Source organism: Schistocerca nitens, chromosome 1 (genome assembly GCF_023898315.1).
Source record: "Schistocerca nitens isolate TAMUIC-IGC-003100 chromosome 1, iqSchNite1.1, whole genome shotgun sequence".
Taxonomy (NCBI): Eukaryota; Metazoa; Arthropoda; class Insecta; order Orthoptera; family Acrididae; genus Schistocerca; species Schistocerca nitens.
In genome coordinates, this window is record NC_064614.1 from 992,982,657 (window position 1) to 993,001,162 (window position 18,506).

Genomic DNA, 18,506 nt, shown 5'->3' on the forward strand with positions numbered 1-18,506 from the left:
CAATGTGTTGCTTCCAGTTTAGCTTCTCATCAATGGACACACCTAAAAATTTTGAAAATTCTACCTTAGCTACAGACTTCTGTTCAAAGTCTATATTTATTACTGGAGTTGTGCCATTTACTGTACGGAACTGTATATACTGTGTTTTATCAAAATTTAAAGAGAGTCCGTTTGCTGAGAACCACTCAATGATTTTGTGAAAAACATCATTTACAATTACATCACTTAGTTCTTGGTTTTTGGATGTTATTACTATACTTGTATCATCAGCAAAAAGAACTAACTTTGCATCTTGATCAATGTGGAATGGTAAGTCATTAATGTATATCAAGAACAGTAAAGGACCTAAGACCGAACCCTGTGGGACCCCGTACTTGATAGCCCCCCAGTTTGAGGAATCAGCTGTTGTTTTAACATTACATGAACCACTTATTTCAAATTTCTGCATTCTTCCAGTTAAGTATGAATTAAACCATTTGTGCACTCCCCCCTCAAACCATAATGATTTAGCTTATCTAAAAGAATTCCATGATTTACACAATCAAAGGCCTTTGAGAGATCAGAAAAAATACCAATGGGTGATGTCCGGTTATTCAGAGCATTTAATATTTGATCAGTGAAAGCGTATATAGCATTTTATGTTGAAAAGCCTTTCTGAAAACCAAACTGGCATTTTGTTAGTACTTTATTTTTACAAATATGGGAGGCTACTCTTGAATATATTACTTTCTCAAAAATTTTTGATAGAATTGTCAGAAGAGAGATTGGGCGGTTGTTGATATAAGACGTATCCCCCTTTTTATGCAATGGTTTTACAATGGCATATTTCAGTCTATCGGGGAAAACGCCCTGCTCCAAAGAGCTATTACATACGTGGCTGAGAATCCTACTTATCTGTGGGGAACAAGCTTTAAGTACCTTGCTGGAAATGCCATCAATTCTGTAAGAGCTTTTACTTTTCAGTGAGTTTATTACTTTACTGATTTCAGAGGGAGAGGTTGGTGGAATTACAGTTGTTTCAAACTGCACAAGTATGGCCTCTTCTATTAGTAACCTTGCCTCTTCTAGTGAAGATCTAGATCCTATTTTCTCCACAACATTTAAAAAATGATTATTGAAAATATTTTCAATTTCTGATTGTTTGTTAGTGCACTTGTCATTCAGTTTTATGGCACTAAAGTCTTCCTGTGCTCTTGGTTGCCCTGTTTCCCTTTCAATAATATTCCAAATTGCTTTAATTTTATTATCAGAGTTACTGATCTCAGATATGATACACATACTTCTGGACTTTTTAATAACTTTTCTTAGTACCGCACAATAGTTTTTATAATATTGACCAATTTCAGGGTCAGTACTCCCTCTTGCTGTTAGATACAGTTCTCTTTTACGGTTGCAAGATATTCTTATTCCTTTAGTTAGCCAAGGTTTTTTGTATGTTATCTTGGAATTATGTTTAACTATTTTCTTGGGAAAACAATTTTCAAATACCCTTAAAAATGTATCGTGAAATATGTTATATTTCAAGTTTGCATCGGTTTCCTTATACACTTCATCCCAATCTAGCTGCTGTAGGCTTTCCCTAAAGTTTGCAATATTTATATTGTTAATTGAACGCACTGCTTTGAAAGTCTGATTTGATATACTGCATGGAGCTATGTCATGTACTGTAACTAGCTGTGCACCATGATCTGAAAGACCATTCTCAACAGGATAAGCATTTATGTCCTTAAACTTATCTTCATCTATAAAAAAGTTATCTATCAATGTACTGCTGTTCTTTGTTATCCGAGTAGGAAAATCAATGACGGAGCTCAAATTGAAAGAACTGAGTAATACTACAAGGTCATTCTTCCTATTACACTCTTTCAGGGAATCAACATTGAAATCCCCACAAATGATAATTTGCTTCCCCCTGTCTGACAGATAGCACAACAAAGCATCCAAGTTTTCTAGAAATAGCTGGAAATTCCCTGAGGGGGACCTATACACTGTTACAATTATGAAAGTGCCATCATTTAGTTTAAGTTCAGTGGCACATGCTTCCATATGTTGCTCTGTACAAAATTTTTTAGTTTCTAAATTTTTTACACTGTGGAAGCTTTTGACATATATGGCAACTCCTCCTCTCATCATATTATCTCTACTTACATGTGCAGCTAATTTGTATCCATTGATGCCAACCTTTTGCATATCAGTGACAATGTGATGCTCAGACAGGCATAGTACATCTATTACATTCATAGTTTCTATATCTTCTAAACAAAGCAGAAGCTCATCAATTTTATTCTTCAATCCCCCAATATTCTGATGAAATATACCAACATTATTTTTCACTTTACTTTTGTGAGTATCGAACTTTTTTAACATCTTTAGTACTTGCCTGGCTGAGTTTCCCACTTGACACTGATCTTACGCTAAAAAAGAGTTTCCACGATGAGATGTAATTCCTCCCCCCTTTAAATTTCCTGCTATCAGCCCAGCCAGTTTACCCTTCCCTTTCTTTTTGAGGTGTAGGCCATGTCTAGTATAGTCCCACCTACAGAGTGAATCAACAGGAACCACACCAATGTGTGACCCTGAACCAGATCCAAGTAGCCGTTCCAACTCCAAATTAACTCTCCTGACAGAATAGCTCAAATGAGGTCGGTCATGGCGCTCCAGAACCGACACAAACCCAACACTGGTATGACTCGATGTTGATGCAATCTTTGCCAGGTCACACTCTATGCTGTACCCCGGATCTCTGTCAATACTGTTGCCCGGCCCACCCACAATAACCATGGTATCTTCCTTAGTAAAGCCTGTACATAGTGAACCTAAAACCTCTGTAACCTGCCCCAGTCCAGCACTAGGTTTGAAAAAACTTGTGACCTGGTATTCTGACCCTAATTCATCCTGCAGAAGTTGGCCCACACCCCTAGCATGCGAACTACCTAGCAACAAGACTTTCTTTCTCTTTGCAGACTTCCCTACATTCTTATTCAATTTGCTGCTGAAAGCTTGTTGAGCCCTGTCTACATCTACTTCTGTGAGAGGCTCATCAGTTTCTGACTGAGGCAACAGGTCAAACCTATTTTGTACATTAATAACAAAGCTGTCAGAAGAATTTCTTGGCCTGTTCCTTATGCCTGTTGCTACTTCCCACTCATGTTTACCCTTCTCCCCCCTTAACCTGCCCAGTGCTCACCTAGCCTCATTAACTCAGCCTGGAGGGCAGCAATTTTCCCCTCCTGTTCCAAAATCTTTCTATCTCTACTGCATAGCCTACAGAACCACTGATGAGTCTCGCTCATTTTCCCAATTCCCACGCCACTACAATCGCCCCAATGAAAAAAGTTACTACATCCATCACACCAGACCCCGGAGCTAACGATTCTACAGCACGTCAGGCACTTTACACTCATGGTACAAATCGATTTTAGAGACAGAAAGACAATAAAGTTCCCGGAAAACAATGAAAATACGTGTATGAAAAAATTAGGCCTACTTGCGACTATGTAAACAGTGGTTCAGAAGTTTTTTACTGGAAATTACTTAAGAGATGACGATACTCTACAGATATAAAGGGGCAGCAAACGTATTTAGCACACTAAACTATCAGTAAATGCACTTAAAATTGCGGTATGAAGTTTAATCTGAAAGCTCAAAAGTTCGGCCTGGACGCGGTATGTAAACAAAACGAACTTTACGTGATTACTGTGAAAATACGCGATGTCCACCCATACATGCAGTTTGTTTTTCCTTGACATGATGGCTTCTACCAGCATGATAATGCAATATGTCACACAGCTTGCAGTGTACGTATGTGGTTTCACTTTCCTTGTCAACTCCTGTTAACTCAGACACTGCTCAGATTGTTAAACGGCGATCTTGTCGAACAAGTTTACCGATTTTTTCAATGATGCATCAGTTTTTGCTGACAATGGTCTGCCAGTGCGAGTGTCATCACTGGTGTCTTCGCGGCCATCTTTAAATCGTTTAAACCACTCAAACACTTGTGTTTGCGATAAACAATCATCGCCGTACACTTGTTGTAACATTACAAACGTTTCACTTGCGGATTTTCCTAGTTTGAAACAAAATTTGATGTTAACACGCTGTTCTTTCTGTACACTCAACATTTTCCGACGCACAGACAAAACGTCAACTACTTAAAACAGACGCCACGGGCAGACTGAGTGCAGGAGGCAGATGAAACTCGAGCATTAGGCGGAGCAAGAGTCACGTGACAGGCCACGCAACTTTCAGCCTTATTGCATTCGTTTTATTGTTTCACCAGTACTAGTCCGGTTTTTTTCTAGCCACACCTCGTGTATTACCTGTGCTTATTTAATGACTTTAGTGATTTTCATGACTCAATTTTTACTGATCTCTTAAATTAAAATTTGTTTTTTACTGTTTCCCAGTACAAGAAGGCTGCTGAAGATGGGCCAAACTGTAGTTAATAATCTTGCTTAATTGCAAAACGAAATTGAGGAAACTCAAATCTACATTATTAATCCCATTTTACTTCCCACTTTTCCTGTAACCTGTGTCTCTGATGAACCTGTGTTTGGAATCGCTTTCCATCCCTTCAGTGCCCTTTGAAGGAAAACCATCATCATCTTTATCCCAACAAATGAATTTTAAGCGATTCTGAAAACTTGGGAGATGCAATTCAATTTGTAAATTTGTGTGTCTACCAACGCCACTTAAAAACAAGGAAGACGTGGAGAGGGGGGTTTAATGACTCATTGACAATGAGGTCATTAGAGATTAAGTATATAACTCAAATCAGTTGAAGGATGGGGAAGAAAACCAGAGGATCTATTTTAAAAAGAAAGAACAATTCCAGCATTTGCCTCAATCATTGAGCAAAAGCATGGAAAACCTAAATTTGGTTTGCAGGATGGTAATTTTAATTATCATAACACCAAATATGTGTCCAGTGTACTAGCCACTGTGACATCTCAGCCAGCAGTCCTGCTCCAGTTGTTCCCATTTCACTAGATGATAATTAGATGTTCATTTTTGGCCAAAACATTGTTGGTATTCATCCTGAATAAATGACATGATAAACTGATTATCAGATTTGCAGACATTAGTAGTGAAACAATGATAGTAGAACATCATTAGTAACTTTCCAAACTGTTACCTTAGTCAAATTACATGTGCTATAAAATCCTTCAAAGCAATCCTCTTAGCAGCTGGCACATCAACTCCATCACTGCTGTAGGTGCTGAAATGACATTTATAGATTTGCAACTTAGTTCTCCCTTATTTTCAAACATTTCACAATCTCAAACGTTTGTCATCTAAATATTTTTGTTCTACTAGAGTTTTGTGATTACAGACACCTTCATCAGGAGTTACAGAATGATACTTTATTATTAGTTAATCAATTTTATTTTGACATGAATTTCACTGTAGCTCACTGCATGTTAAACTAGAGTACAGTCATCTCAATATGATTATGTATGAGGTCTTTCAAAAAAATTCCAGAACTATGTCCACAAACTTTTTCTACGTTTACCTTTTACTTATTGTGCATGGTCTCCTTCAAAATACCCTCCTCCACAATTGATACACTGCTCCCAATGCCGTTTCCAACTCCAGAAGCAGCCTTGGGACGCCTCTTACTGGATTGCAGGAAGCGCCGTCTGCGAATTTTCTTTTATCTTGTCTATCATTGCAAATCTTCATCCTTTCAATGTGGTTTTCAACTTTGCAAATAAAAAAGACCACAGGCGCCATGTTTGGAAAGTATGGAGGATGAGGCAGCACAGTGATTTGGTTTTTGTGAAACAGTCACGCACCAACAGGGATGAATGTGCAGGTGTGTATCGTGATGCAAGAGCCATGAATTGTCTCACCACATTTCAGATCATTTTCATCTCACATTTTCTCACAGGTGTTGCAATCCATCCTGATAGTACCACTGATTAACAGTTTGTCCCTGTGATATTAATTCACAATGAACTAATCCTTCAAAGTCAAAGAAAACTGTCAGCATGGCTTTCACATTTGACCTGACCTGACAAGCTCCTTTTGGACTTGGACAACCTTTCCCAACCCATTTTGAAGACTGACCCTTGGTCTCAACATCATAACCATAGACCCATGTCTCATCACTAGTTATGATTCTCTTAAGGAACATCTGGTTCTCATTTGTGCAATCCAAAAGCTCATCACAGATTGCCAGACAAAAGTTTTTCTGGTCTTGACTCATGAGCCATAGGACAAACTTAGCGGCAACACAATACATTCCAAGATGCTGTGTCAGGATTTCATGACAACATCCAACCAAAATGTTACATTCTTCTGAAATCTCTCAGTCAGTCAGTCTTTGATTGGCACTCACAATTTTGTTGACATTCGTGACATGAGTGTCATTGGTAGATGTTGAAGAGCATCCTGAACGAGGGTCATCTCTAACCTCTGTCCAGCCATTTTTAAATCATGTGAACCATTTGTAACACTGAGTATGGCTTAAGCACTCGTCATCATAGGCTTCCTGCATCACACTCGTCATCATAGGCTTCCTGCATCATTTGGTGTGTCTCTGTAAAGGTTTCCTTGAGTTTTATGCATAATTTAATGCAGACAAATTGTTGCTCTAACTCTGCCATCTTGAAATTCGCAAACTGTGTGACACAACGTTCTACTCAATACAGCACTGAACAATAACTAACAGACATACAACAATGAAACGTCTGGCAGTTACACATTAACACAAGCATGTGCAGGGATGCCAGATGCATTTCACTCCAACACACCATTGGTGCGAAATTACGAATGTTCCGGAATTTTTTGAACAGATCTTGTATTTGAGCAATGCCTGAACCAGCTTGTTCTTCAGTTTTCATGAAAAAGCACATTAATTTCTTTAAAATTCAAGTTTTGTGCATTGTGGAAGCCGAGATTTGTCTCATTGTGTAAGAGGCCAACATGCCATCCTTTTCTAGCATCTGATCACATCAAATGAGAAGTCCACTTGCTTCTTTGATGTGCAGCTTATCACTCTTACCTGTTTGCTATCAGCTTGCCAAGTCACAAAGAATAAGATGACCCTTTGAGCAAACATCATTAGTTTGGCTTAATAATGATCTATCTGTGCACTATGTATGCTTGTACTGATATACTGTCACATCACCTTGCTTATGCATCTTTATATCAGAGGAACTACTGTGAGATCAATGGCTGTGACAGCTAACAGTAGAATATTTCTGCTAGAAACAAAATAACTGTAGAAGTATGGGCTGAGGTAGAGGGTAACAGAATGAATCAGCAACATGTATTCTTGTATCTAATTTATTATTCATTTGCTATTGCTACAACAAAGTATCTACAAAAATTGTAAATTGATAATAATACTTACATGAGAAACTTTTTATCATTTTTCTTATGAAGTTGCAGAAATGAAATTTTATATCTTTGACAGCTTGCACATCCTTGTCTGCTTCACTTTCCAAATACAGGCGGGCTCCATCAACATATTCAACAAAAGTAGGATGAAGTGACTGAGTTTCACGATCTAGCACCCACTGACTGAAATGCAAAAAAAGCATGTGCTGTATAATGGAGCTGTTGTTAAGATTAGAGTAATGAAACACTGTACAAAGTGCACATACCAGTTTCCAAAGGTTCCATATTCAGCTATAAGCTCAAGGACTCTAACTAATTGTAAACGAAGAGCATCTCGTCTCCGTCTTCTTCTCATATTCTCCTGCTTTCTATCCACTGCCTCTCTTATGTACACAGATAATTCCTCCATTAGATCCCTACAAAAATAAACAAATAATATAATTTCCATATAATCATTGTTTGATCATGTTCTGCAAACAATGTGACATGCAAGTATTTCAATAGCCTTACGCAATAAGACAATAACAATAAAATGTTGTATTGCTACAAGCAGACTACTAATACCTTACAATTGTCTTCTCCCACCCTGCACATCAGCAAGGATGACTGTAATGCTATAAATGAATTTAGCAGAGAGATATTGTGCAGGTTTTGCAGCTTTTGGTCTTCTCTCTGTCTTATCACTGAAAGAGCTGGAACTACCATTACTCAACTGCCATTCAATTGCACTGACAGTCCCTTTCAGTTTTCGCCAGGTACTCTTTTGTTAAGCATATCATAGACTATTTTATAAAACAAATGAATAACAAGCAGGGAGTGAAAGACAGGAGTCACCGATGTGGCTCATACTGTGTGAATAGAAGCAGGTAAGCGCCCCTTTTAGATATCTTGCCTGAATGGGCCGTTGGAGAATAAGGAATGCTCTCTGAAGATTGTCAAGTACAATGTGAGGGATTTTTGAGCACCTGGATGAAGTAAGCAGTATAGTGCTATGGTCTAGTACACTGATTATCAATTTGCCTGCTTGCATTCGATTCCCACTGCTATCAAATTACGTTTTACTCCCCACAATGTCATAGCCTGCTGTTGTAATGTTCTCATCACCACTTGTTTGTAACAGCCTCATGTATCTTGAAATCTTTCAGAATTTTGGGGGTTGAAAAATGTAATTTTGTCATTCTAGTGTCACCTAGTTCTATATCTTTCTTCCAAATTTGAAGATTTTCTCTCTCTCACTGAGCTGGGGAATTGTGATTTTAATAATGAGAGCTTCCACTTTGGATGGCTGTCAGTGATAGTGAAGGTAACCAAAATACAAGAGGAATATTTGCTAGGATTGTAATCATTGTCAATCACATTGTACTTGGAGAAGGAACCTGTTATAAATAAAATAAGACTGCATGTAGTGCATCTACATCTATATGGCTACTCTGCAATTCACACTTAAATGCCTGTGCCTGTGTGTGAGCAAAGAGTGAGTGGGAGAGTGTGTGGGGGGGGGGGGGGGAGGGAGGGAGGGAGGGAGGGAGGGAGGGAGGGAGGGAGGGAGGGAGGGAGGGAGAATCCACACACCTCATCAAAAACATTTTGTTCCTCAGGTTCAGTGTATAGTGTCAAATGTTCATCACTTACTATGAAATTATAACTCATAATTTCAATGATATGTCCTACAATTACTTGACTGTAGCTATAGCTACTGGACCCACAGATGCAGGAGGACTGTCAGTTATATACCTTTTGCTTTACAAATTGAAAAAGTGTATTTAAGAGCTATGGTGAATTTTTATTTCATCAAAAGTTATAGTTTCAATGTTTTCCCCTGTCACGTCACTGGTAGAAAATTCTTGTTGAGCTTTCATTTTCCAGTAAAATAATGTGTTTTCACAGGAAATCAGCACAAATACACAGCACTGTGCCGTTCGCAACTGTAGATACTGTTACAAACTTTCAAAAAATAGGTACAGAAAGGGTCAAGTATAGGGGATTTAAAACAGCTGACAGAGCCGGAGCCACAGAGATAAAAAAAGACGAGAGAAAGTGGGGATATGATAACAACAGAATGTTGCTATTGAAGGACAGTTGAAATCAAAAATGGTCAGAAATGTAACATTTAAACCAATTTCTGTTTAAATGTATTAATTCATTAAATTTAAGTAATCATAAAATAAGTAATGATAAAATAAACTGGGGAAAAATATGAGTTGCAAATATATTGAATGCCCCTTGTAGTTAGGGTTGTAAAGAGGGGTTGATGTTTGAAGAGCAGATTATATGAAACCAGACTCAATGGGACCACACTGTAAATAACTTTTCCACCCTACCAAGTAAATGTCACTAACTTTACACAGATTACATTTTTAAAAATCAGTATCAACTTGGTTCAACGCTCACTAATAGTGAAACAAAGGTAACTATTCACCCAACAGTTGAGGCACTGAATTCCTCAACCAGGAAAAAAAGAATATTGAAGATATTGCTGTACTAGAATTATGGACTAGGAAACTACGAATATCAGAATTTTTTTAAACAAGGATCTCTTCTCTTGCTCTTTTTCTCCACCACTCCTTTGTATTTTTTTTATTCTTTTATATTTCTTTCTAATCATTAATAGCCAGATGATTTAATCAATCTGTGTGCTCACAGGTGCAGTGCATATGTTTAAAGCAATCTTCTGGTTTTCCATAAACATGGTATGTTTCTTTTTGTTTGGGTTACTGAAAGTCGTTTTTCCAATGGTGTTGTGTCATCATAGTATCACGCTGTATCTTTTATTTAAAGAAATTACATGTTTGATCAGAAGCTTTCAAATTTGATTTCATTATTATTTTTTCGTGCCTTGTAGGTTACTTGGCATCTTAAGCATTCTCCTGTTACTGTGCTTCTACACTTAAACTATTGTATCTTCTCTTCAACAAACATACTTTGTAATGTCAATGGGAAATTTTTTAATACAATATACATACCTATATGAGGAATACTCACTACTCTCCAAATACATTAAGCGAAGAGTAGCAGACAGGCACATGGACAATGAGGATACCTACTACTCATCATCTTCTATGAGACTGTCTGCTGCCCAAAACGCACTATTATGCCATAGTCAAATACGTTGGGACACAAAAGTTCTAACTGATGAGTAAAAAATGTGCAAAAATGATTGGAAAACTGAGAAGCATTCTAAGTGGTAATATCATCAAAACCAACACCAACATACCCAGAACACAAATGAAATGCAAATCTGGCAATGCAGCAGTCCTAATATACATATAAAAATTTATCAATGGTGCAGCAGCAGAGACTAAACCTGTTTGGATAAACACGTAATAGACAGTAAGCTATACAATGAACATTGTTGCATTTAATTCCTATGTACGTATTGTAATATGAGGATACTGTCATTCTTAAAATAAAATTAAAATTTTACTTACAAACAAAAATTAACTTACTTCAGAGCATCTGAATTAACTTTTCCTAGAGCATGGACTGCAGCATCCCTCACATCAGGTGTTTCACATCGCAGTAAAGGAACTACCAGCTTATAAAGAGCGGCAGGAGATATATTGCTCCCAGGAGATTTGTTATCATTGCGTTCCATTGTCAGACTGTCTGGGGAAGAGCTAAATAAAACAAAGACCAATAAATAAGTACTGAGAAATATTTTACTTTGTTCTTATATTTTGTGCCAGTATCCACTAAGCTAAAAACTACACTTGCCAGTCCACCAGTGGCTGTTTTACAATTAACTTAAACTGCAACTGTCAGAGTACCCACCAGTTCCACAGTAAAAACAGGGAAAATACTTTGGCTAACAAGATTTATAAAGGAGAATTACAATATGTTAAGGCATGTAATAAAAGTTAGTTAACAAGTAGTTTACATCAAAATTTTACGATAACCTACTGAAAATGTTTTTAACATCCCTGCTGGCTACTGCCCACCACGAAAGCTGGAATGCCCACTAGTGAGCGGTACGGACCAAGCTTACTACCACTGCTACAGAGCTTGTCAAACTACCTAATTGACTACCTGCTTATGAAAACTGCTTCACAAATTACGTTAAACTGCTTCTCACATTACATTAACACACTAGAGGCTAACAACGCAATATAATGGTATTAAAAACTAGTCATCTGCAAATACAGTCCTTGACTGGATTTAGCTCTGTACAAAGTTTGTGTCAACATGATGCAGAAAAATACTCAGGAGTCAATATGCTGTCTATACAATGCAGAATGATTTGCTACACCTTACTCTCAATACTAAAAACATCCCACACTAACTGCATGTTAGTGTGCTACATTGACTCCCTCACCTCCACCTCTTATGTTGTTGGCTCCTGGACTGAGGTACAGCAAAACGACCTAATGACTGAGTATGATGTACCAGAGACTCAAGAGAATCACTCAACATTGCATGCCTAAGTGATGCAAAAGCCTCTTGTGCACTTCAAATAGGAAAAAAAGAAAAAATACCATGAAGAACAAAGTCAAATTACCAAAAGCACAGGCAATGCTGAGCCATGAAAGTAAAGCTGTGCAGCTAAAGACATAATATTATATAAGAAAAAAAGTCTTTAGTAAAACACCTTAAGTTATATATCGGCTGTAAAACTTGGACAGCATTTGTTGGAATAAGAAGTACCATTGAAGTTTACAGCAGCAAGATATTCAATACTGAGAAAAAAAGGTACAAAATAACCAATTATTATTTCCAGAACCATTTCCACAGATATTATGAAATTCTAAGATCTAAGATATATAAATGTTACACAATGGATAATACATAGCACTAGCCCAACTCGAGAAACCTAAATTGTAGTTTACATTCTGAGCCTATTACTATCTTAATGAAATTACTAATTTTTTATCATACCAGTGCTTAACAATAAGTAAGTTATGTTTGGTTTGTGGGGCGCTCAACTGCACGGTCATCAGCACCCATATGAAGTCCCAATTTTTATACAATCCAATTTTTGTACACAGTCCAATCTAGCCACTGCTACAAATGATGATGATGATGATGATGGTGATGGTGATGGTGATGCTGATGATGAAATGATGAGGACAACACAGATACGCAGCCCCAGGCAGAGAAAATCCCCAACCCGGCCGGGAATCAAACCCGGGACCCCGTTATCCAGAGCACTAGGCAACGAGCTGCAGGCAAGTAAGTTATGGGAGAAATTGTTATGATAATATTCCGACTGTATGTAGTGGTTGCAAATTAAGTAAAACCTGCTCCTGCAGCATTAAACATTTTATTGTGTGAAGTAATTCTCAAAGTAGCAAATGTTGTCCAAATACATTGCCCTTATAAATAAAAGTTTTAATGTAACATAAATAAACTCATGATTTAAAATTATGTTGCAATATTGTCACTAAACTATTCTCAGTTAGGAACTATTATGGCAAACTAACCATAATCTGGAAATCACCTGAAGATCATATTCCATTGAACAATTACACTCCTGGAAATTGAAATAAGAACACCGTGAATTCATTGTCCCAGGAAGGGGAAACTTTATTGACACATTCCTGGGGTCAGATACATCACATGATCACACTGACAGAACCACAGGCACATAGACACAGGCAACAGAGCATGCACAATGTCGGCACTAGTACAGTGTATATCTACCTTTCGCAGCAATGCAGGCTGCTATTCTCCCATGGAGACGATCGTAGAGATGCTGGATGTAGTCCTGTGGAACGGCTTGCCATGCCATTTCCACCTGGCGCCTCAGTTGGACCAGCGTTCGTGCTGGACGTGCAGACCGCGTGAGACGACGCTTCATCCAGTCCCAAACATGCTCAATGGGGGACAGATCCGGAGATCTTGCTGGCCAGGGTAGTTGACTTACACCTTCTAGAGCACGTTGGGTGGCACGGGATACATGCGGACGTGCATTGTCCTGTTGGAACAGCAAGTTCCCTTGCCGGTCTAGGAATGGTAGAACGATGGGTTCGATGACGGTTTGGATGTACCGTGCACTATTCAGTGTCCCCTCGACGATCACCAGTGGTGTACGGCCAGTGTAGGAGATCGCTCCCCACACCATGATGCCGGGTGTTGGCCCTGTGTGCCTCGGTCGTATGCAGTCCTGATTGTGGCGCTCACCTGCACGGCGCCAAACACGCACATACGACCATCATTGGCACCAAGGCAGAAGCGACTCTCATCGCTGAAGACGACACGTCTCCATTCGTCCCTCCATTCACGCCTGTCGCGACACCACTGGAGGCGGGCTGCACGATGTTGGGGCGTGAGTGGAAGACGGCCTAACGATGTGCGGGACCGTAGCCCAGCTTCATGGAGACGGTTGCGAATGGTCCTCGCCGATACCCCAGGAGCAACAGTGTCCCTAATTTGCTGGGAAGTGGCGGTGCGGTCCCCTACGGCACTGCGTAGGATCCTACGGTCTTGGCGTGCATCCGTGCATCGCTGCGGTCCGGTCCCAGGTCGACGGGCACGTGCACCTTCCGCCGACCACTGGAGACAACATCGATGTACTGTGGAGACCTCACGCCCCACGTGTTGAGCAATTCAGCGGTACGTCCACCCGGCCTCCCGCATGCCCACTATACGCCCTCGCTCAAAGTCCGTCAACTGCACATACGGTTCACGTCCACGCTGTCGCGGCATGCTACCAGTGTTAAAGACTGCGATGGAGCTCCATATGCCACGGCAAACTGGCTGACACTGACGGCGGCGGTGCACAAATGCTGCGCAGCTAGCGCCATTCGACGGCCAACACCGCGGTTCCTGGTGTGTCCGCTGTGCCGTGCGTGTGATCATTGCTTGTAAGCCCTCTCGCAGTGTCCGGAGCAAGTATGGTGGGTCTGACACACCGGTGTCAATGTGTTCTTTTTTCAATTTCCAGGAGTGTATATTTAATAAAATAGCTCTTGTAATTTTAATATGCAAATGGAAAAATCTTCCAACTGCTGTATACTAGTAGGAACGAAAATCGATATGAAGATAGTCAGTTGTTCTGCAGCCTATGTGAAGACTGATAATGATCATTTCTGATGGTTTAGTGATTGCCATTATTACTTAAACACACTGGAAAAACAACATCTAATACTGAAACACCTAGACAATTTTGCATTAGAAGAGTTGACAACTGTGAGGTGAAGTTTTCAGGGATAATGTTAGAGACAGCTGGAAGCATGAAGAGAAGCACAGATATATGGCCTTTATTCCTTCTGATGGGGCCATATAATTTAAGACTGGAAGAATTTTAAGGAGTTTTAACATAAACAGTGTGTTTGACCCACCTTCCAAAATTAAGGCACTGCTTGGCTCTTGTCAAAGATGATTTGGGACTTAGGTAGCCTGGCATACACAAAATTCCATGTCAGTTTGAGAAGGCTTACAATCTTATTTGCACAGTTCAGGACAGCTGCATGGAACATTGCCATAATGTGAGGCTACAACAGTTAGAAAAATCAGTATTTTGCTCACTCAAGCACATCACACTTGGGCGTGGCATGTGCAAGTATAAAAGCTAGGAGCAGTGCTGGTGAGTATGGAGGGCAGAGGCTGCCCAGTTTGACATGCTTGCTGTTCTGTGTGTTTGTAGGCTGGTATGGCTTCTGAAAAACTCTCATTATTTATGCAGTGGGCGTATATTCCTACAAGGTAGCATCTAAATGTGATGTACTTATGATCTGTAAGAAGAAACTGCTTGCTTTAAACATTAACAAATTTGGAAAAAAAGTTAAAAGTTTCACAGGAAAACTAAGGAACTATCAACTTTTGTAATGACGGTTATTCTCAGAATGAAAAATCACATTGCTGTTTCTTATAACGACATCTGCTTTATTGATTCAAAGTTACATACATGAATTTTGCAAACTAAGAAATGAGAAATCAAACAGGAAGAAAATTATCTCTTAGTTATATTCTGATAGTGATGTAATTAAATTAATTATAGTAATGTCATATACTCGTTTTGTGTCAAGTGTGCTTCATCAGTCTCAGATAGGATTCCCTGCAAATTGAAATATATTTTGCTATCTGTATTTCAGCCTGGAAAATGAAACTTTCTTCTTGCTTGCTTGGAAAATAGACTACAGTTAAACTTCCACGTTCAAGTGGATCTCCATTGTCCCAACTAAGTATTCAGGATAAATACAGATCACGCTCATTGGTAGATTGAGTATGATGTGGCACACAGACACACCCAGTGGGCATTAAACTTTTTTGCACAGGAGCTAATACCAACACTGTGGGTCAGCACCTATGGCCATGTATGTACCGATCTCATTATTAATTGGTTACCTACATAAGTAAGTATGTTAGTCCGTGTGAGCAGATGATTAATAGCTTAACAACAGCAACTTTACTTATACTTAAGAGCGTTATGCAATATGAGACATGACCATAAATCATACAATGAGGGCTATCACAACTGGAAGTCATAGTTGCTGATGAGTCTACCAGCCTGTATAGTCATGGTCAAAGAAACTTTTCATTTTGTTTCATCCAGAGCTGCGAGGAAATCTTTGGAGCTGCTTCTGACAACGCTGAGTCTTGCTGACTAACAAGGCAGACTGGTCAAGTTTACACACGATCGGCAGAGATAATCATTGTCAGAGACAAAACTTAACTATCGATTGTTGCACGTCAAAGATAAAAAACTTATCTATTGATTCTGTAGAGCCACTGCCTATACACAAATATTTACATAAGAAGTCTAACCACCATCCACAACAACAGAAAGGTGTCATTAAAAATCTTGTTGACACAGCCAAAAGAATTTGGATGGTAAATTAGAACATCTGAAGCAGGCTTTCAAGACGAATGGCTATTCAAGCAAAGAAATAAATAGGGATCTATGAAAGACTAACAGTAGGAAAAAAGGACAACAATACACACAATGATGGAAGAGTATGGTTTCTCCCCATTTTATCAAAAAAGTAACTGATCAGTTTGCAAGATTTTACAGAAACATGACATCACAACAGTTTTTAGACCAACTAAGAAAATACGTAAACCACTCCGATCTGTTAAGGACACATGCCCTCCTCTGTCAGCAAGTGGAGCATGTAAGATTTTGTGTACTTGACTTGTGGAAAGGTCTACATCGGAGCTACTAAGAGAAGCACGAGTAAAAGACTGGAGGGGGGGGGGGGGGGGCATAAACGTCTTTGCTGACTAGGGAAAATAGAAAAATCAGCTGTAACAGAGCAGGACATCATGAAGTGCAGTTTTCTGAAATCAAAATTTTATCTATAATGAAAAACACTCATAAAAAACTACACAGAGAAGCCATCAAAATACATAACATCTAACATATATCATTTTAACAGAAAACAAGAAGTATGAAACTCGGTGATAAGTGGACAGTGGTTTAGCAGAATCAATAGATAAGTTTCTTATCCTTGACTAGCGACAATCGATAGTTAAGTTTTGTCTCTGACAAAGGATATCTCTGACAAAGATTATCTCTGCTGATCACATTAAACTTGAAGACACCCACTTTGCACAGTAAGTCATTCTGTAACATCCAACTTGTCAGTTGGCAAGTCTTAGCATCACCAGGAACACCTCTGAAGAAGTCCAATGCAGCTCTGGACAAAACATCAGAGATCAAAAAGTTTCTTCAATAATGGCCATACAGCCCAGAAGACTTATCAGCAACAATCGCAAACGGTTCCTAGATGTTTTGAACATCATTTTCCTTCTGCTCAATGCATTGTATTACAGCAGCCTAGTTTAAATTAATGTTTCTTACTAGAAATAAGAATCATAATAGCTGATCAGTATGAGTAGCTCATGCCTGTGAGTTTTAACAATGGAAGACAAACAACAAAACATTCCCTCCATCACACTCCCTTACTCTGATAGTGGCCACTCTACTTAAACCTCCATGCCTGAGGTAAGCAGACAACTTTATTTTGCTCCTAACTGAACTCGGCAATATCACATAAAATTAAGCACAACTTAAAATACTATTGCCTCTGCAAGAATTTTTGTTTGTTACTGAGCAGGAAAACTGCACTCTTTTGACACTCTCAATGTTAACTGACATTTTGCATTTAGATGTTAGTCACTTGATAAATATTATTATAAAGTATGGCTGAGAACCACGTGCCACAAGAATACTTGATTCAGGCCGCATGCAGCCCATGGGTCACAAATTGATGATCGCTGGTCTAACAACTCTGAAAACAGAGACTACATTACATTGGTTTGTGAGTGTGGTTGATGTTCTTCTGGGGGCACTAACTATATATTTACAGGCATCACAAAAACTGAGTAAGATGATATTGTCACATTATAATTTTGGTCTACCTTACCTAGAATGGATATTTCATAACAACTTTAACACACAGTATTTAACATCTCATCTCTATTAGAAATGGACATCATTCTTTGTAATCTAACGGGCAGTCACAGAAAAGTGTCTACTCTGTGCAACATCTGAATTTACACTTTCTCTCCTATGAGATGGAGACATCACACTTTCAGCACTTGTAGCTTCTATAGTTAATAGATGATAATATGACAGTTCTATTGTAGTTCCAAAATGGCAGGGACACCAAAGCTGGTATTTTGCAATTAAGCACAATTTTCATTTACTGGACACACGGCAACTATTAGCAAGGAAACTGGGTGTACAGTAATTTAAACGTACCTCTGAATCTTCAGGCACTATGTTGGTATGACTTTTCAGTTTATGCACCCATAATAAATTAAACTGAACTGTAGGATACTTTTAGCCTTCATGCAATTCTGTTGCATCTTTGGATGGCTCTAAAAATGTCATGAACTCTTTTGCAGTGTCGTTATAATAACCAATAAGTTATTCAGTGATGCAAATTCTCTGCATGCCTTTCCGTGACATTCTCAAACTGTTTAACTACAGATTGTAGCATTCAAAATAAGCTGTTCCACCTAGTCTATGTTCCTTGCTTCAAGCTTTTTCTGTATGAAATTCACATCACCTGTTCATCCTTAACAGTCATTGATGAAACTCTCTCCCAAACACTGCTAAGACCATCATCTTTTGCAAGCTGGATATATTCTTTCAAATCAAGTTTTGCTTTTCACTCTCCTTCACCTCATCTCCATGTGTCATGATGCTGCAGTGGGCAACAGAGCAGGTATGGAGTAACTAGAGTAGAGAGTCAGGTCATTTGAGCGTGAGATTCTCA

The 18,506-nt window shown here is 38.9% G+C and overlaps 1 protein-coding gene across 1 annotated transcript in view; it reads right to left on the minus strand.

Moving 5' to 3' along the window:
• Window positions 1–18,506, minus strand: part of LOC126195200 (protein furry) — a 1,217,589-nt gene that overhangs the window by 1,094,341 nt on the left and 104,742 nt on the right. The window contains exons 19-21 of the mRNA XM_049933718.1: window positions 10,791–10,961; window positions 7,611–7,760; window positions 7,358–7,527 (exon numbers count right to left, since the gene is read on the minus strand). Of these exons, the coding sequence (XP_049789675.1) occupies window positions 7,358–7,527; window positions 7,611–7,760; window positions 10,791–10,961 (491 nt within the window). The remainder of the gene's footprint in view (window positions 1–7,357; window positions 7,528–7,610; window positions 7,761–10,790; window positions 10,962–18,506) is intronic.